At 33.0% G+C, this 21852-nt stretch overlaps 1 protein-coding gene across 1 annotated transcript in view; it reads left to right on the forward strand.

Moving 5' to 3' along the window:
• The window catches only part of LOC124353623 (protein TMEPAI-like), a 137188-nt gene that overhangs the window by 751 nt on the left and 114585 nt on the right, over positions 1 to 21852 (forward strand). The window contains exon 2 of the mRNA XM_046803547.1: positions 21142 to 21406. Within this exon, the coding sequence (XP_046659503.1) occupies positions 21376 to 21406 (31 nt within the window). The 5' untranslated portion in view covers positions 21142 to 21375. The remainder of the gene's footprint in view (positions 1 to 21141; positions 21407 to 21852) is intronic.

Here is a 21852-nt window from a genome sequence, read left to right on the forward strand (position 1 = left end):
CACATTACTGCAAAAGATCAACTAACTCTATTATCAGCATTTCTAATTTTTCTTTATAATTTATTTGTAAATTAGCAAAATTGCAATGGGTCAATACTTTAATAATAGCACTTTTGTAGTGTAACAAACTATCTTGGAGTGCTGGGTTTAGTGTTGGTTAGATTGGTAGTGTGTAATTATTGCATAGCGAGTATCAGAGAAAGTGAAGGCTTCCCTCGGTTAGAGGGCGCTGTGTTTGTAGTGACGTCTGTGGCACCCTCCCCCGCCCAGCCTCTACGTATCGAACCGTCCCAAGCCGAAGGCAAAGTTTTTATACCGTATTTCGATTAAATTTATAGCGTCATTTCTATAATTTTAGCCTAATGACTGTTTTATTCGTTATGGCCAAACTATGTATTTATTTTCTTTTGAAACAAGTCATATTTGATTTTATTGTTTGAACTTTGCATATCTTAAAACGTCTGAAAGGTTGCTGTCATTGCCCTAAGCAAAAATAACAATACCTTAATTAATTAGTCAATCTATCAAGACTGCTTGAATAACCACTTCTATGTAATTTTATTCTAGATCTGTAAAATCATACCTTACTTAAAAGTTGCCATAATGAAGTGATTAACGAAGCATGGAGACTTGTCAATTAGGGAAATTCATGTTTGTAATTTATGGCAACAAAAACAAACCTTGTTTGGAGATAGTCTAAAAAGTGTTGAACTTGATTTTCTATCACATAGACCTATATTCCTGTAACTGAATTACTGCCTTCAAAAGAAAACACTAATGTAGAAATTAGGTTGCAATCTCAGAGTTTAGTAGTACTGGCGGGAAAAATATCGAATACGGTGTTCCCTTAATTTGACCCAAATCTCCGTAGTATCCATTAAACTCTTTGGTAACTGGAAAGTCTATCAACGAAGTATGCTAAAATTTATGTTTTCTATCCTGACTTTAAGGTGTCTGCTAATTTTAAACAAATCTGAAAATCACGTCAGTTATAGTTCCTATGAAAGGTTAAGTCGAATTTTAAAATAAGTGTAAAACTATTTTGATTGTATCAACCGAAAGGGTTAAATGCTACAGTTATTCGGCTGAAATAGTATTAATTTAGTTAACCAACTTAAAAGGGGTTTGTAGTATTAAATCTTAATGGATATTGTTGTAACTGTAATTGTTTACATAATATAATTGTATTTATTGTTTGGGCAAAAACCATTATTTCGACCCTTGAATAGATTATGTTGTCGTTCATAAAAAAATTGAGTATAAATACTGAAGCCAAAGTTTTTCCACCAGAGAGTAAACTCAACCACTTCTTTCATCATTTTATCATAAATTATATGAAAATACACAGTCTAAAAATACCTTTTTCTCGACGATTGGAACTCTTTTGAGGGAATAAAAATCAATATAGAGGCGAAGGTATTCTGTAAGATTAGTCTAAAATTATTAAAAATGTTAAACTGATAACTTGTCAGTTATCAGGCAGAAACATAGGCTGTTACAACTGTGTGTAACAGTAGGATGTTGTAACATAGCTGTTGTATGGTCAATAACCTTTCAACCACAGGATCTCGCTAGATCCTAGATCGTAACACTGAGTATCGACACACACTGTACACGTAACTGTCACCTTTACGGAGTAATTTTTTTTTTATAAAACTGCATTTTTATTTATTAATGTATTGATTGATGAGTTTTTGTTTATATACATTTTTCTTCTTGTTGGAAAACATATACTGGTAACATATTTCGTGTACTAATTATTGTTCCTAACAAAAATTATAAATTGTTAGACAGGCAGTACCTTAAGTCAATGTAGTTTGCACAAACAATTTACAGGTTAAAATTGTAGGTAGACTCTTTTAGTTGTTAAGTTATGATGGAGATAACACACAGAAACATTGAAAAAAAAAAACAAGATGTTATGACCTAAATCGATTCTGACCTCCACACAATCATAATACGTCGCGCCAACATTATTATTCTAACCCCGTAATAAACATCCTTTATTCATATAGATTATAGAGTAACAGTGTTTTAAATATCGTTCAAAAAATCTGCATTGAGATTTTACTGAAACCCTAAGTTTTTTTTTTTTTTTTTTTTTTTTTTTTTTTTTTTTTTTTTTTTTTTTTTGCTTGGTGCAAATGCTGATGGTCTAACCTAGAAACACTGATCATGTTACTTCAGGGTAGGCTCAGATGCTTTAGAGTGAAAATGCCTTGCCCAAACCAGGATTCGAAACCTAGTTCCTCGGTTGATGCGAGGAAAGGAACCTGCGGTAGGATGCTTCGAGTTGACTGTCATTGAGAGTAGAGGCTTCTTCAGCAAAAAGCCCATAACCTATAACTTATTATTTAAAATTAATTATGTTTCTTATCTATCAAATTAAACTTTCCGTGTGGTATGTAATTCTATATATCGCAGCAACTACGTTTTACATAATATTGATCCTAGTTTTAAATTGCATATCTTATCAGTAATAATTAAAATACACGCTTGGATTAGCTTTTAAGGGGTGTTTTTATTCCGTAGATAGGTTTTTCACAGACAAACAAAATTTTACGTAAATCTATTTTCAGTAGAATTCGCTTACAGAAAAATATATATGTCGCATACCGTATTATATGGTCGACCGTCAATATCAATGTTTTTGCTCATGTATTGCTATATTCAGCATTAAATTAAGTTTACTCATATCGGGGATTACAAAAAAATATTACGAGCGCTGGTCATCGTCATCAGCGACAAATCTAAATGACGATTATGATGATCATGATGTGTTATTCCACATTTTAGTACAGATTAACAAATTGAAAACAATTCGGAACTTTCATTGCCACGTATTTACATGTACAGTGCTATTAGATAATAATAATAACATTGTAAATTGAGTCCTTATCTCAATGTAAGGTCATTTGCTATCTATGTCGTCCTGGGGTGTATTATCGCCACATAAAGTTTAGAAACTGTAATAAAATAATAGTAGTAACTTGAAACAATATCTTCTCTTTCTACTTTTGACAGTTCTTATACAGTTACTAAACTTTCCTACTGTCCAAAAGTGTTTGAGCTAGGCCTATTTTTATTTTGTTTTATTTCCAACGGTAACCCATTTTTACAATTATTGATTATATTATGGTAGAGATAGCATGCTTGAACAAAATATAATAATATAAAAGTAATTAACAATGTTTTCATAAATAACAAGGACACTAATAATAACATGAGTAGGGTAACAATATAAACTATAGACAGTAACAAGTAACAGATAATAAAGTATGAAGTAAGATAACAATAGATCAACAATGCAATTACGATATGAGAACTGAACATATTAAAGAAAAATCAAACAGTCGAGCTTAACAACAACAGTAGTAATAAATAACAAATGGAAATAAACAAAAATATTAAGTACAACAACAGCCAATTACATTATTCAAAAAATCAACACTTTCGTTTGAAAACAAACTTTTACTTTTTTAAGGAAATATCTTAAAGCTAGTACTATTGTTTATTTCGAAAGACAATTGATTGATGTATTTAGGTCCAAAATAATCAAAAGGCCGTCTAAATAATGATTTGTTAGCACTAGAGTTACGAAAGGTATTGTGAATTATCAGCCTAGTATTATAAACCAGGTTGTTTAGCCCGTATTTTCGCTTCTTGTATAGAATATTCCGAATTCTTTGAAAATGAAAAGATGTTGAATTGTCAAAAAAGTCAAAACAATTAATTTTTTCGTAGAATAAATCTAATCAAGTGATTCTGCTTAACCCGTAATTTATCAATATTAATTACATAATGTGTTCGTGACTTTTGGTCTTTGACGTTAATATTATTCGGATCGCTGACTAAATTTTAAATCTATTTAAATATTACAGGTTTGACAATTATACTGCTGCTTCGACCACCTAATAACACCGGTTGAGCATGCTACCCGATATACTGTTCCACACTAACATCTTCAATCTTTTTACTCGCAGTAAAAAAAGAAAAAAATACAAGGCGGGAGAATCTCCCAGCACTCACTCATATGGCTTTTCGCTTGCACCATTTTATACATCAGAAGTAGTGAAAGTTGTGCGTAGTCATTACGTTACCGTTTTGTTGCTTGCACTCTTTATAATCTCATTTTATACGTAGATGTGTGAAAACTGCACGAAATTGAAGATGTATTGGACTGCAGTTGAATTTTGAGTTGAAACGCTTGCCTGATCGCAGCAGACTAACCTTTTACCTCCAAATCTGCTTTTGCACTATCGTTACTCCATTCTTCCAAATAACATTACATCCTCATAACTACGCCTATTTCTTCTTCCTTCTACTTCGATTCTCTAACCAAACTATACGTCATTACACACGGATTAAAGTTTTTTGTATAATTTGTTCGCATGTTTTAAGAAACAGATCGTTATAGATGTTTTTGCTACGTCTACTACGGAAAAACGTCAAGTTGACGTATACGAAAAAACGTATACTTGACGTTTTTCCGTAGTAGACGTAGCAAAAACATCTATAACGATCTGTTTCTTAAAACAGGCGAACAAATTTGAACGAGTAAAATTTTGACATTTTAAACATGCTTTTTGACGCGTTTTTAAATAAGTAAATGCAAACAAAACCCAAAAAGTCTCGAAAATTGAAAAATAAGAATCAGCACATACATTCGTCTTTCCTTTTTTTATATAAAAAATGATGTTTTTTTAATTGTTCGGCATTACTTGTAGATTAATAACTTTATATCTAACACTCAAAAAAGGATTTAAAACGTCTTGTAATGTACAAAAGTCGTAATCTTTCATTTCTTTTTTAAATAAAAAAATGTGTAATATAAGAAATGGAAGTCATTAAAGAAAGATAAAATTTTATGTTCATTTTGTTATATTTTTTTATAAATCCCTCGCTCTTAAAGAACGTCCAGTGCCTCTAGTTAACGAAAATAATCGGTAAATGGCAGCGAAATGTCCGTCTTTTCGGAGACTATATTAATTAGTCTTGTCAGTATCAATGTAGTATTGATAAATTTGAAATTGGGTTATCCGGTGGGTGTCGGAAATTGGGAATTTCCCTTTCCGGTGAGATTGAAAAATACCAACGACAGAGTAAGTGGCAGTCAATATTTTGCGTATATTTTTTATACGGCGTTTAGATCTAGTTTTACATAACAACCTTTGAATTAGTATTTGAACCTTTCCGGATTGTTTCAAAGTATACTATGAAACTGTTTTAGGGAAAGAGTCATATATTTATAAAACTTAGTTAAGAAGGTACATATGGGCCTAATCTCGGTTTTATATCTTATTTGTTAATTTTAGGTAAAGTTTCTATTTATAAAATATAGGTTAAATACGCTGTAGGTCACAATTTGCAATCCAACTGAGGTGGGTTAATCTACATTTTTATTTTGGATTGTTAAGATGTGTGATATATTACATTGCTTATAATTTTTCAATCGTCTAGCTGATTTTAATGAAACGTACATTTAAGTCGATTGTCTATCATGTTACTAAAATTAATAAAAATTCTGAAATTACCAATCGATATAGTTATTAAAAATCAACTCTTTTAATACTTAATTAAATAGGTGCGCCTACTTTTCTACCTTGTATGCCTTTTCTTGCTTAAACCCGTGTGGAACAATAGTAAACTATTTTCCACATTATGATATTTATATACGCTTAAATGTCCTTTCAATTAAAGTAATTGTTTCGAAAATTTAAACTCAATAACTGCAAATACATCAAAATTAATACTATGTTTCGTACAAGACCATTTTAAATATAAAAAAAAATAGTGCGTGTTGGTTTGTACATTTGCTGTGTTAGCACATTTATTTAATATATTGCATCCACTTAGTATGTATTTATTGTCATAAATATTTCACTATATAAAAATTTCAGTATTCTACACAAAGCGTATGCCTCTTCAGAATTTTCATATTATAAATACAATATAATATTAGTTAAACAAATAAAGTGAACTATAATCACGGACCATCAATATGAGAATGACCAATTCTAAGAAGGAGGCTATTAAAATTAATCTGTATCGTTTGTTGTTTATAAAACTCTATAATTATATTGAAAACTTAAGTCTCATTAAGTGAGAAGGGTTGATTCAATGTGAATGTTAAGTTTAGCTCCAGTTTACCTTTCTCTTGGTGCAGCGTCTGGAATCTGACGCCGTCACAGACTTGAAAAGTTCCAACAAAGCACCGACAAAGAAGCCCAACTTGAACTCTTTACATCCTTTCGACAACAGAGACACCCAAAATACAAAATATAGTGTAACGTAGATGAAGAGGTATTCTCGTTGTCTCATCAATATTACTGGAGCTAAACTCAACATTCACATTGAATGAACCATTCCCACCATAACTACTTTATGTGTAGAAACTCAAAACTTATCATTACTTTGGAACGGATTGTGATGAGAATGATAAGTTACTGATTAATCGTCTCCATCGAATTATTAAAATGTACACAGACATTCCTTGGTTGTTAATGTCTACTCTTTTGAAATAAATGATCGAGAAGTATTAAGTACATTTCTTTTATAATTGTTATTGTACTTTTAATTTCTTAAATATTAAGAAAATTTAAATTCAGGGCGAGTTATGTTTACTTCTGGTGGAAATTTATACTGATGTCATTTGAGTTGAAGAGTAAAAACGCCTTATTTTGTGTTTTTGCCTAGTAGGTAGTTATTTGTTCTACGAACAGACAAAGATTGGAACTAAGATTGATCATTGAGGTATTCAAATCTTTATGAAATACTTGTGCAATTTCCGTAATACAGTTATCTCTTCTGTCATGAAAAAGATTACAATTAGTCCGGAACGACAAGAAATTAGGCGACCCCTGAGCTCCGACGCGCACACACCGTCACGCGCGCAGCCCGGCCTTCCTGCCGTCACTTTTGTTTCGATGACGCACGTTACAAGGCTTTAGACTGAAAAACTGCTATTTTTGTATTTTTTATTTTAGGTTAATACTCTTGTAATTATCGTTGAAAATGCGATGGAATGCGCCATATAGCGTGTTGCTACAAATTCTTCTCCTCTTTGTCATTTAACAGATAAAGAGTGGGACTAAGATTGATCATTGAGATATTCCAAACTTTTATGAGATATAATTGTGTAATTTCCATAATAATACGCTGGCTTAATTGGTTTAAAAATGGTCTCGTTAGGAATATAAAAAAGATGAAAAGATTTTCAGTACGCTAGCTACTGAATCTGTTTTTACTATTCATGTTTTGCTGAATCTATGGCAAATCGGAATAGAAATAATTATATTTTAAGAAAATTACAATATCTTAATTATGTAATAAGATGTGCAGCACTTTTCCACAGATTATAATTTAATAGAAATGTGGATAAATCATCTTTATAAAAATAATTGAAGAGAAATAAACCATTAATTCTTAAAAAGTTTTTGCTGATTTTAATTAAGTGTTTGAATTGCAATTATTTGAGGTGCAAAGTTTTCTAAGAAATACTTATTTTGTGATTTTGAATCAAAGTGCACCACAATTCAATATGTAGCTTTCGATTAGGTTTTATTGGTTGATTAAGGAACACTTTAATATTATACATATAATTTATTTTAGTAATCGCGGTGTTCTTATAAAGTACTCGATTTCCAAAGTAAAATGTATACTACTAAACGGTATTGCTATAAGTCAACATGACCATATCAATTTTTAAAGTAGTAACATTTTTAAATTCACAATCTCAATGTCAAGTAGCCGATGTAAATTTTAATGCGATATTAAAAATAGTCTTGGGCCTGTTGTTAAACCGTTCAAAATCAAATCTACGTATTTTCTTATCATTTCCCGAAATCTATAATCGTTTTAAGAACTTATTTTGAGTAAGGATGCTGTACAGCACGAGGTTTATAATTCTGAAAAGTGCTTTAACAAACCAAGAACTGGAGTGCCTTAAGTAAGTCAGCCCAGATCAAAATCCCATGTGCTAAGCTGCGATGTATATGTACTCCCAAAGATATAGTACGAGAAAATCTGCATTAAATTTAAAACTTCAAAATCGTTTTTCGCAGTTTGTAGACACTAGTTAAACAACTTGGATTTTGTTATTGTTTTATAAAACAGTAATAATATATTCAGATAAGTATTTTAAAAGGCAATGAATACAGGTGAACCGTGTCAACAGTTGTTTGCCGGAGACATTCGGATTGTCAAATGTTCGGATTACTTAGGAAATACTAATAAAACATCAGAAACATGCTAATATTAATTGTAGCAATTTTAACATGCCCTGAGACTCAGACTGGCGTATGATAATCTAAAAACGGTTGATTGCGGCTAAATGTTGTCCGGAGTAGCGCAGCGTCCGGATTATTGGGAGTCGGACTAACGCGATCCGTCTCTAGTTCTAATAGTTTGTTATCGGTTCGTCCCCACAGTATAAGACATGTCTACTATGTGACCTGCCACACACACACACACACACACACACACACACACGCGCGCGCGCGCGCGCGCGCGTAGAATGTGTCACGTATACATGAAAGTTATTTTTTATTATATCCTTTAGTTCTCACAGAAACAAATACATTAGAACATTCGGTTTTACGGAATTTTGAGTTTATGGTGATCCACTAAGCGAATCAGTCAACTTTTGAAGTTTTATTTAGGAATATATGGCTGTTAAGTTTATAGACTGTTGTTAATTTAAAATTGGTAGTATATTTTAAGGCATTAAATGAGGCAAAAAAATACAATTATTTGTGTATTAAGAAGACATAACCTAGTTTTTGTCTAAGAGTGTAAAGAAATAAATGGAATGCTTGAAAGTGACAAATACGCACTATTATATAGTGAGAGATTGTTGCATTCTGTCATCGTCTCTGAAAGAGGATCAAAGTTCTCCGAAAATAAGTTTCACTAACTCGGTGTCTTTGTTAATGTATAGTTCAACAATTTCACGTTTGTTTCCATTTATCAGGTAATTTTACTTTTTTGACAAAACCATTTAGAAAGATGTTATTGTTTTTATTTTGTACCTTTTTACTGCAAAATATATTTTACTGGGTAAAAACCAGGCATATTTTGAGAAATATTTCCGCTAATGTTTATCATCTAAAAAAAGGTACGATAGAAAAAACTAGTTACATTTTAAATACGTATAACATTTTTATCATAGGAGAATATGTTGGGTGATTTGAATGGATAACACGATTTCGAACATTTAGTCCACCAAAATATCTACATCGTCCAAAATCCTGTCATACTTTCCAATCAGCGGCGTTATCAGCGAGTGGCTGAACTACACAAACCGTGTGAATTGTGTAGCACCACTGAAGATAGGCTGCTGAAACAAATTTGAACAAGTTATATTCGAGGAATGCTCCAGTCCTGCACAATGTTATAATGGACCCAACAGTAATTTGGTCTGGCGAACGCTGACCGAGCAGCCCGTGATCGATGGTTGCCTCAGAGTTGATTTTGGCGGCCAATTTTCGACTGATCGCCTCTCGAGCCCATATTTCACTCCGGGAGCGGCAATTAAGCATTGTTAGTGGTTGACAGGCTTAATGAGGATAGGTGGCTGCAGGGTATGTGGCGGCGAAAATAACCCCGGTAAGGTTCGCGGCCCACCCATCGCCTCGGAAGATAGATATCTTTCCTCCCATCGAATTTCCAAATCAGCGGAAAGTTACATAAAAATTCTAAACATTCCACGAGGTATAGTTTACTAATATCGTTGTGTCACATCCCACTGTATTAAATTATATATTATACGTCCTTTATATGCATTAAAAATATTAAGTTCACGTAAATACGCGTCAAAAACTCAATTCGCGTTCAAGTCCATTTTGAAACGTAAAGGAACTAAATGAACGAAAGATGTAAGTGAACATAACCTCAAACTTTGAGGTGAGCGGACGATTCGCACAGTCAGGGAGTCTGCGGTCAAATGACCAAAACTGACTAGTGCGCATGCGCGTCGTCTCGAGGCTATAAATTGAAGTCGCCGCTGGACTCATTTTCAGTGCCGCTTTATCTTCATTCTGTAAACTACGTGCATTGTAAGTACAAGGTAGTTTTTTTGTTAATATAACAAGGTTACAAATTAAATAATTTAAACAAATACAATTGTTGCTAAAATTATTTTTAGAATAGATCAACAATTGTCTGCATATTTCAATTTTTTTTGTACTCTTGAAATATTATATTAATTTTTAAGTTTATAACTTATTATATATATGTTTTTTGTTTTTTTGTCTTTGTTGCCTGGAACTATATGTAAATTACTGAACGTAATCTCTTGTATGACATTGTGTAATACTGAAGTTTTAAATGTGACATCCCTTGTACATAAAAATGAATAAAGGAACGAAAATGTAAATATGTCCAGGTTTTAATCACCAATGAAATATATATATATATCGATTTTTCCAACTAATTGCAGTCTTAGTCAGTGCAACGTCGTTTTCTTAAGGATGTGGCGCTCTGGTCATTTTTCTGATCATCAACTTTTTTTCAATCTTACGACTTTACAAAGTTACCCTTACAAAGTTGTATATAAAACACCATTATGCTTGAAGGTAATGCAATAAATAAAGACCATACTTATTTAATTTTCTACGTAGTATATAAGTAATTTTCTACCATAAAAGTATGGATTTATCTACGTAGATAAGTTTTTTCTTTGTTTATTTACTTTTTAATATCGGCAATACATGATTTTGGTTAGGGTTAATTGTAAGACAGGGCCTTATGACCCTAAATGCGCTCTTTTGTACATTATGTATAACATACAAATAAAGTAATTTAAATTGAATTGAATTTGTTAGGATAACAGGATCGTGAGTATTGTCCATCATTACGGTTACAAAATGTATAACGAGTTTTAGTAATAAAGACTTAAATTTGGACTGACAACATAAAAAAACACATTGTATTAGAATCTACGACTGTTTCAAAACAATTTTATAACAATTTAACGATATCTGGTGCGCCTTATATTATCAAGGTGAGACATTTTTATTGATAATATTGATTTAAAATACTTAATATATTGTATTGTTATTATCGTTTTTAAAACTGTAATAACAATGTAACGATATATGATATAGGTAACAGATATATGTCTTATATTATCAAGGTGAGACGTTTTTATTGGTAAGATTGGTTTTAAATATTTAATATATTGTATTGTTATTACCGTTTTTAAAACTGTAATAACAATGTAACGATATATGATGTAGGTAACAGATAAATATCTTATATTATCAAGGTGAGACGTTTTTATTGATAATATTGATTTTAAATACTTAATATATTGTATTGTTATTATCGTTTTTAAAAACTGTAATAACAATGTAACGATATATGATATAGGTAACAGATATATGTCTTATATTATCAAGGTGAGACGTTTTTATTGGTAATATTGGTTTTAAATATTTAATATATTGTATTGTTATTGCCGTTTTTAAAACTGTAATAACAATGTAACGATATATGATGTAGGTAACAGATAAATATCTTATATTATCAAGGTGAGACGTTTTTATTGATAATATTGATTTAAAATACTTAATATATTGTGTTGTTATTATGGTTTTTAAAACTGTAATAACAATGTAACGATATATGATGTAGGGAACAGGATATCTGTCTTATATTATCAAGGTGAGACGTTTTTATTGATAATATTGATTTAAAATACTTAATATATTGTGTTGTTATTATGGTTTTTAAAACTGTAATAACAATGTAACGATATATGATATAGATAACAGATATCTGTCTTATATTATCAAGGTGAGACGTTTTTATTGATTGTATTGGTTTTAAATATTTAATATATTGTATTGTTATTATCGTTTTTAAAACTGTAACAATGTAACAATATATTATATAGGTAACAGATATCTGTCTTATATTATCAAGGTGAGAGGTTTTTATTGATAATATTGGTTTTAAATATTTTAATATATTGTATTGTTATTATCGTTTTTAAAACTGTAATAACAATGTAACGATATAGGTAACAGATATCTGTCTTATATTATCAAGGTGAGACGTTTTTATTGATAATATTGGTTTTAAATATTTAATATATTGTATTGTTATTATTGTTTTTAAAACTGTAATAACCATGTAACGATATATTATAATGTTGGGAACAGATATCAGCCTTATATTATCAAGGTGAGACGTTTTTATTTTTTTTATTGATAATATTGATTTAAAATACTTAATATATTGTATATTGTGTTGTTATTATGGTTTTTAAAACTGTAATAACAATGTAACGATATATGATGTAGGGAACAGGATATCTGTCTTATATTATCAAGGTGAGACGTTTTTATTGATAATATTGATTTAAAATACTTAATATATTGTGTTGTTATTATGGTTTTTAAAACTGTAATAACAATGTAACGATATATTATAATGTTGGGAACAGATATCAGCCTTATATTATCAAGGTGAGACGTTTTTATTGATAATATTGATTTAAAATACTTAATATATTGTGTTGTTATTATCGTTTTTAAAACTGTAATAACAATGTAACGATATATTATAATGTTGGGAACAAAGCCTTATATTATCAAGGTGAGACGTTTTTATTGATAATATTGATTTAAAATACTTAATATATTGTGTTGTTATTATGGTTTTTAAAACTGTAATAACAATGTAACGATATATTATAATGTGGGGAACAGATATCTGCCATATTATCAAGGTGAGACGTTTTTATTGATAATATTGATTTAAAATACTTAATATATTGTATTGTTATTATGGTTTTTAAAACTGTAATAACAATGTAACGATATATTATGATGTTGGGGACAGATATCTGCCTTATATTATCAAGGTGAGACGTTTTTGTTGATAATATTGATTTAAAATACTAAATATATTGTACAGTTATTATCGTTTTTAAAACTGTAATAACAATGTAACGATATATGATGTTGGAACAGATATCTGCCTTATATTATCAAGGTGAGACGTTTTGAGTTAATAATATTGGTTTTAAATATTTAATATATTGAATTGTTATTATCGTTTTTAAAACTGTAATAACAATGTAACGATATATGATGTAGGGAACATATATCTGTCTTATATTATTACCAAGGTGAGACGTTTTGAGTCGATAATATTGGTTTAAAATACTTAATATATTTTATTGTTATTATAGAAACTAGAAACTTAAATCCTATGTTTACACACAAGAACTGATTCTAACTTATTATGCATAATATATACGTACGGCGCGGCGGTCCGTGTTTGTATTTACCCATTCTGTTAAAGGCTAGTTGAATAATTTCGCTGGTAAAATCTGGCACTAAAGTTAAATAGCCCCTCGGTACAACCACCCTTGTAGGGACACAATGGCGCCCCTGGCGGTTGACTCGTAAAGTCATCCCGCGTCAACTTTACGACTTTCCCCGCAGTTTTTGCAGTTTGACGCGCGACAGCTGACTAGCAATGCACACCTGCCCCCATGCGTCATACCGGACGTTTACGAGTTTACACGCGATTGTTCCGGCTAGGTTTTGGTCCTCCGTGCCGGATCACACGGTTTATGGCAGGCCGGGGGCTCCCGAACGAGGTTCAGCTGGGGGGGGGGGGGCGAGGTAGTCCAAATTCGGGACACTTCGTCACAGACCCTTCTCTGAAATCGTTTCTCACAGTGAGTACAAAGTGTTAAAAATTCTATTGTTTCCTCTAAGTAAAGGCAATTTAAAAATGTTTAATAAAACATCTACACTTAGTCTTTCCGATACTCAAAATTGACGTTACAAAAATATTAAATTTTATGTTTTATAGAATTATATAAGATGTATCTAATAATAATAGTAAATAATAATACTGTACATCTTGTTTAGCTATAATAGGTCAATAGTTTAGCTGATTACAATTTAGAACAGAACTGAAGGATTTAACCGATTAATTTCAAATTTGATCCCAGTGGCTCATCATACACTCGACACCAATAAGTTTCTTAATCGAGCTTTGAATTTTTGTAGGATGATTAAAATTTTTTATCTCATCAGGTAGCTTATTTATCAACACCAACCTCGGATGTTCGAACGCGGCAGTTCTGTGCTGTTGAATACGGAAGTTGTCCCAGCCTCTTAATCCCATATTGGTGAACGTCCCTGCCTTGGACCAACTCACACCTGAATCGGCAGTACAGAGCAACCTCAACAATGTAGAGACAGGGCAAAGTCAGCAATTCAAGCTCCCTGAAGGAATTTTTACACGAATCTCTGAATTTCAATTTTTAAATCTAGTGTGTTACTTTTGATTAACATGCTGAAACACCGCTTCAGTTATTTAATCCTGGAAAATTACGCATGGTTGAAAGTTTTATATATATATATATATATATATATATATATATATATATAATGTTTATTGAAATTAAACAAGGCTATTGCCATTTATACAATTTAATGTTAAAAGTCGTTTGGCAGGTATTTGGTCTTCCGATCATATGTTAGTTTGCTTATTTAAACCCATATGTGACAGATACGGCCAAATACAAAATAATTGAATCGGAAAAAGTAAGCGCTCTGTGGTGTAATGGTAGCACATTCACCCGGCAAGTGAGAGATCCGGGTTCGACTCCCGGCGGAGCAAATATTTTTTGTGATTCAATGTTTATTGAAATTAAATAAGGCTATTGCCATTTATACAATTTAACGTTAAAAGTCGTTTGACAGGTATTTGGTCTTCCGATCATATGTTAGTTTGCTTATTTAAACCCATATGTGACAGATACGGCCAAATACAAAATAATTGAAACGGAAAAAGTAAGCGCTCTGTGGTGTAATGGTAGCACATTCACCCGGCAAGTGAGAGATCCGTGTTCGACTCCCGGCGGAGCAAGTATTTTTTGTGATTCAATGTTTATTGAAATTATATATATATATATATATATATATATATATATATATATATATATATATATTATTTGTAGTGAATTACTTTACAATTAAAACAAATTGTTTTTAAAACATTGGCACTATATTTCGGTGAAAACCGTCTTCAGGTGCAAAAAATGTATAAAATATAAAAATATAAAAGAAAACAGTACAAACGAAAGTAAATAAACAGCGAATAAGTAATAACAATAAATACAGATGACATGAACTAAACAATTGTTCCATATGTTGATTTCAAATTTAGACGTTTTTGGCTAAGTTATCTGATGTTGAGTCCATGTGGAATTTTGCTCTTTAAAACCAATTGGTGTGCTTGTTCTAATGTTCTGAGGTAAATTGGGTTTGAATTTGTATGTACTTGCCGAATAGGTTTGACTGAATATGTATTTTCGAAAGTTTCATTGTGATTTATACCATGAGTCACGACAGTTTTCTTTAAATCTTGGTGTTTATAATCAAATCGGTGTCCTGTCATTCTTGTCCTCAAGGTATTTGTTGTTGAGCCAATATAATCTGCTGGACATTTTTTACATTGAATTTGGTAAATCACATTTTTAGATTCACAAGACAAGTTGCCGATGATAGGATATGTCTTGCGTGTTTTGCTACTAGTGAATTTTGAAGAATTTGGTAACATATATATATATATATATATATATATATATATATATATATATATATATTCTCGGTTGGGAATGCCGATGGCCGAGCGGTCTAAGACGTTGGACTTTGGGACTGAGTTACAGATCCAGGTTCGAATCCTGTCTGTGATCGAAACACTTTTTATCAGTACCATCGATCTTGTACTGTATCCACACTCCCCCTAATTCTGTTTGATAAGATCCTCGCACAGGCCATTGGCCCATGAGGACGGGCAGAATAAGGCTTAAAAGGGAATCAGCCTCTCCTTATATATATATATATATATATATATATTTCAATAAACATTGAATCGCAAAAAAGTACTTGCTCCGCCGGGACTCGAACCCGGATCTCTCACTTGCCGGGTGAATGTGCTACCATTACACCACAGAGCCCTCACTTTTTTACGATTCAATTATTTTGTATTTGGCCGTTTTCTTTCACATATGTGTTTAAATAACCAAACTAACATATGATCGGAAGACCAAATACCTGTCAAATGACTTCTATTTACATTCATTAAATTTGTATAAATGGCAATAGCCGAATTTAATTTATTTCAATAAACATTGAATCGCAAAAAGTACTTGCTCCGCCGGGACTCGAACCCGGATCTCTCACTTGCCGGGTGAATGTGCTACCATTACACCACAGAGCCCTCACTTTTTACGATTCAATTATTTTGTATTTGGCCGTTTCTTTCACATATGTGTTTAAATAACCAAACTAACATATGATCGGAAGACCAAATACCTGTCAAATGACTTCTATTTACATTCATTAAATTTGTATAAATGGCAATAGCCGAATTTAATTTATTTCAATAAACATTGAATCGCAAAAAGTACTTGCTCCGCCGGGACTCGAACCCGGATCTCTCACTTGCCGGGTGAATGTGCTACCATTACACCACAGAGCCCTCACTTTTTACGATTCAATTATTTTGTATTTGGCCGTTTCTTTCACATATGTGTTTAAATAACCAAACTAACATATGATCGGAAGACCAAATACCTGTCAAATGACTTCTATTTACATTCATTAAATTTGTATAAATGGCAATAGCCGAATTTAATTTATTTCAATAAACATTGAATCGCAAAAAAGTACTTGCTCCGCCGGGACTCGAACCCGGATCTCTCACTTGCCGGGTGAATGTGCTACCATTACACCACAGAGCCCTCACTTTTTTACGATTCAATTATTTTGTATTTGGCCGTTTCTTTCACATATGTGTTTAAATAACCAAACTAACATATGATCGGAAGACCAAATACCTGTCAAATGACTTCTATTTACATTCATTAAATTTGTATAAATGGCAATAGCCGAATTTAATTTATTTCAATAAACATTGAATCGCAAAAAGTACTTGCTCCGCCGGGACTCGAACCCGGATCTCTCACTTGCCGGGTGAATGTGCTACCATTACACCACAGAGCCCTCACTTTTTACGATTCAATTATTTTGTATTTGGCCGTTTCTTTCACATATGTGTTTAAATATATATATATGAATACATCTATTAATGAATGGAACGTTTTTGTTTGGGAGGGATTGCCCTGAAACAAATGAACTAGGAAGTATTCAAAACGGAGTGTGCTAGCAATTCTGGGCTGTGTGTTGAGTCTGTATGGACGTACCTCACACGGACCTTGTCGTAGCCAGGTTTCAACTCTTAAGTACCAGATAGTTGTGAAGATGAGATTGAAGAGTCCACACTTAACCCGGTACTGGGTTACATAAACCTATCAACAGTGCAATTTCTTTTTAATTTGTGATATTTTCAGTTAAGTTATCAAAGGTGCTTTTGAGTAAGCTAATAGCAGTTGTATGTTTTTAACTTGTATCTGTACCATCAGATTAAAACATTCTAAAATTCTGAGAGGAAATAAATAGTGACAACTGTTTCAGAGCAAATACCGACCGTTGTCACTGGAGAGTGAGGCCTTACGAAGAAGCTTTACGTCTGTCCCGCCTATAAGGGTTTATCAAAGTGCGTTGTTTCCGATAGTTTAGTTAGTAATCATGTTTGTGCTGTTAAAGTAGTCTTATCATCTCCATAACTCAATGGCAGTGTTTACTTAATTTAGTTTGTTATTGCTCAAGCCTCATTACTTTTAATTTCCCTACGAATAAATTCTACTAATGTCGCGAATACCAAACAAGCAATAATTATTGGTACATAAAAAATGAAGCAATATAATAATTAATTATATCCTAACTAGCTGTTTCCCGCGGCTTTGCACGCTTTTCGTAAGCTTTGCCCGTGTATGTGAACTTCACTGGTTTAATTTAATTATATTTACAACGCCGATGTAGAATTTGCCTTGTTGCCACGATCAAGAAAATATGTTTATGTTTATAGCCATTGTGCACGTACTTGTACTTTATTATAAAGTGGTCTAACACTCAAACTTTAAGTTCAATCAGAAATGTATCTTAAAGACAAATATACATAATAACTTAGCGCCTTCAAATAGTGTTTGGCTATGTAATATACGTAACTGTCTCGTAATTGCAGTTTATAGTGTGCAGGCGCTTTTAAACCTTTTATCTTTTGCAGCGCCGCTTGGTGGTGAGTTACATCAATGGGCTTAGCTTATAAACCTTCTCCATGGAAAAATACGTATACATACAAATTTTCATAATGGTCTGTCTAATATTTTGCGATTCCCTAAAGGACAAACACACAAACAATAATATAAATTTGAAAGAGCCTTTGTGTGTTTTGCTTTCGCGTATAAACTATTCAACGGAGTGTACTGAAATTTTAAATGGATTTGTAGGATCCCTAGGATGAATATATGCCTATTCTTATTTCGTAAATCCTTCCTGGCTACGCCCCACTGGTTTTTTAAGCAACAAAAATCCCATCTTGGTCGCTAAAGTTGTGTAATGTGAATTCAAGAAGTCAGTTCAACTGTTATGTGTAAACATTGTGTTATGACAGCACGGCCATATGTTTAATTATTTTAAATAGTAATTTCAATTTATTTTTATTATAAAGTGAAATATAACTTATTTTAAAATCTTAGGCTAACCAATTTATATATTCTGGGTCACAAATCAATACACGAGACACTAAATGTAATTTTTATGACAGAAAATCGTCGAGGTGACATCGCATCCATTTCTCACTTATGTGGTACACAATACTTATTAGATATATACATAAATACAGACATAATGCCAAGACTGGACCGAGGAAATTTATGATATGACGAACTTGGATTAGGAAGCAAGAACTTTACCGTATCACGTATTATCTTTACATATGGATGGAAACTGTCATAATGTAAGTATTGAAATGTGTTAGTATTATTGATGTCGATTTTAGTTTTTAGTTTTCAATAACAATATCTGTGTCCAGATAATTTAGAAAACTATACTGTTTTGAATCCGATCTCATTACTAAATTATATATAGGTTTATTTATATTGTTCCTCGGGGCAAAATAGCAACCTCCAATGTTGCGTTGGAAATATAATTAGTTTGAACTAGAAGTGCAAAACCTGAAATAAGAATTACGCACACTTTTCATTAACTTCTGCTCCTCTTAATCATGAACACTGTAAAATGAGTAGCCTACTTGATGCCCGATATATGGCTAATTCCACGTTAAAAAAAAATTAATAGTGCCATATCATTACACAAGTCCTTTTACTAAGAAAACTATTGCTCTAAAATGGTTCAAGTGTTACAGTAATCATGGGACATTTTCAAACAAATACACGGAATTTTGCATAGAGATTGCGGGCGAAGCAGCGGGTATCTGCTAATAAACATACAACTGTGAAGCGCGAACTGTAACACTAATATTACAAGATCAATTGTCGATCATAACAACGTGAGAGTTTACGAATTAATTATGCAGAACTAATTAACCCAATACGACAACACTTTCCCGTGTAAACAAAAGTACAAATTTCTGATTCATCTAAAGATTCTGAAGCTTCCACATAGTTCGCATTCGTCAAGTATTAATTTAAAAATGTCATCTCGTTTTACGTTTAAGTACCACAAATTTAAAAGTTGAAATCACTCATAAACTTTCTTTAACCTCTTGATAGCGTATTTAATTACGACTTATCTTTGCTAGCGTTTTCGAAGCCGTAAAAACGTAATAGCTTGGAAATGATCAGTTAATTTCTGGAATGTTACTCGAATAAATTTTAAAAGTAAATGTCACACAATTCCCGGCGATACTCAATTAACCGGAGTTTCCCTGTTTAAAACAATCGGTTGTTTATGCTAACCGACGAGGAGCTAAAAGTTGTTTTTACGCCCGGCAGGCACGTAAGCGTACTTTGTTTGGCAAAAGTCTAATTGGACAACTAAAAGTTTTTCTGTCGTTAAGCTTCTGCGTAATTTGTTTCGGACGTTTTTATTTCCGAGAAAGAAAAGCAATTTACCCCCGAACAGCAAGCGTTCGCCGCCAGAGTCTAATGCCTGATCCAAACGTCAATTACTTCCCTCGCTTCTCCTCGCCCCGTTTGTTTTAAAAGAACACCTCTCTCAAGATTATCTCCTCTTGCTGCTGTCGAAATTCTGCCTCTCCAACAATCCCGACACATATCAAACTGAACAATACACTGGTTCTCTATATACAGTAGTCAAACGAACAGTTTGAGGGTCAAAAGCTATTTTTACATTAATTTGCACTCTGTCACATTTTTTGATTTCATCTATTTCACGTTTCCTACTCATTCCCAATTTGTCATATTAGTCACACCTTTCTAATTGGACAACAATATTTACATTATGTTATTTACTACATTGTACGAAAAATATTCTCCTTCTTCAAGAGTACTGCTGGCTTTTTAGGAAACTCGATACAATAATACATCACAATTCGATAATTGCTAGTGCGTAGATACAACGCAATGCTTTTTTCCAAGTGTCCAGTCTAGAAATGCTTCCTCCACCACTCGATAATTGCTAGTGCGTATGTACACCGTAATCTTTTGTTCTAAGTATCCAGTCTAGAAATGCTTCCTCCACCACTCGATAATTGCTAGTGCGTATGTACACCGTAATCTTTTGTTCTAAGTATCCAGTCTAGAAATGCTTCCTCCACCACTCGATAATTGCTAGTGCGTATGTACACCGCAATCTTTTGTTTGCAGTATCCAGTCTAGAAATGCTTCCTCCACCACTCGATAATCGCTAGTAAGTAGCAAAACCACATTGCTTTCTTCCAGTATCCAGTCTAGAAATGCTTCCTCCACCACTCGATAATTGCTAGTGCGTATGTACACCGCAATCTTTTGTTTGCAGTATCCAGTCTAGAAATGCTTCCTCCACCACTCGATAATCGCTAGTAAGTAGCAAAACCACAGTGCTTTCTTCCAATTATCCAGTTTAGAAATGCTTTCCCCACCCACCACTCCATAATTGTTAGTGGCAACCCAAAATGATCGATCCCCTCTCCGCGTGAAGTTCCGTACAGCAGGTCCAGCCTCTCCGGTGACCACCGTCCACCGCAACCACCGACCACCGCAACCACCCAGTCCACCCTAGTGCTGTATTGTTGGTTGTGTTGCAGGGTGGCGCGGTGGTCCGGAGACGTATGGACCTGTGGGACAGCGAGTAGAGGAGGAGCACGTATACAACGGCGGCGCGGGTATTACTGTTGACCAGTTGGTTTTGCCTGGTGTTGCTCGTGAAGGCGGAGGCGACGACAAGGCCGAGGCGGCAGATCGACCAAGAGGAAGAGGACTCCAACGTGACGGCTGCGACGGAGGGAGTAGTAACAGCGTGCAAGGGGCTGCCAGGGCCCATGTCACCCCATGCCCCGCATATGGAAACATGTGAGTCCAACAAACATCACCAGTTTCTTCCTTTCCAGAATTTGTCCCACCGCGGGATATTCTAGAAATTTATGTGTTTCCGCTACCAGTATACGATTTAACTCGACTTCACTTTTGGTAGAAAGGCAGATAAAATGTGCATCTATCATTTGAAATTGGTAATTGGTCATTTTATAGGTAATTGTAGTTTTGTGGGCTCTGACGATTATTCAGGAGTCGTAATGATGACTGCGTAGTTGACTTCGATGTTACCACACGCTTGTAAATATGACTACGTAGAGTTGACTTCGATGTTACCACACGCTTGTAAATATGACTGCGAAGTTGACTTCGATATTACCACACGCTTGTAAATATGACTACGTAGTTGACTTCCATGTTACCACACGCTTGTAAATATGACTGTGTAGTTGACTTCGATATTACCATACAATTGTAAATATGAC

The sequence above is a fragment of the Homalodisca vitripennis genome, chromosome 2 (genome assembly GCF_021130785.1).
Source record: "Homalodisca vitripennis isolate AUS2020 chromosome 2, UT_GWSS_2.1, whole genome shotgun sequence".
Taxonomy (NCBI): domain Eukaryota; kingdom Metazoa; phylum Arthropoda; class Insecta; order Hemiptera; family Cicadellidae; genus Homalodisca; species Homalodisca vitripennis.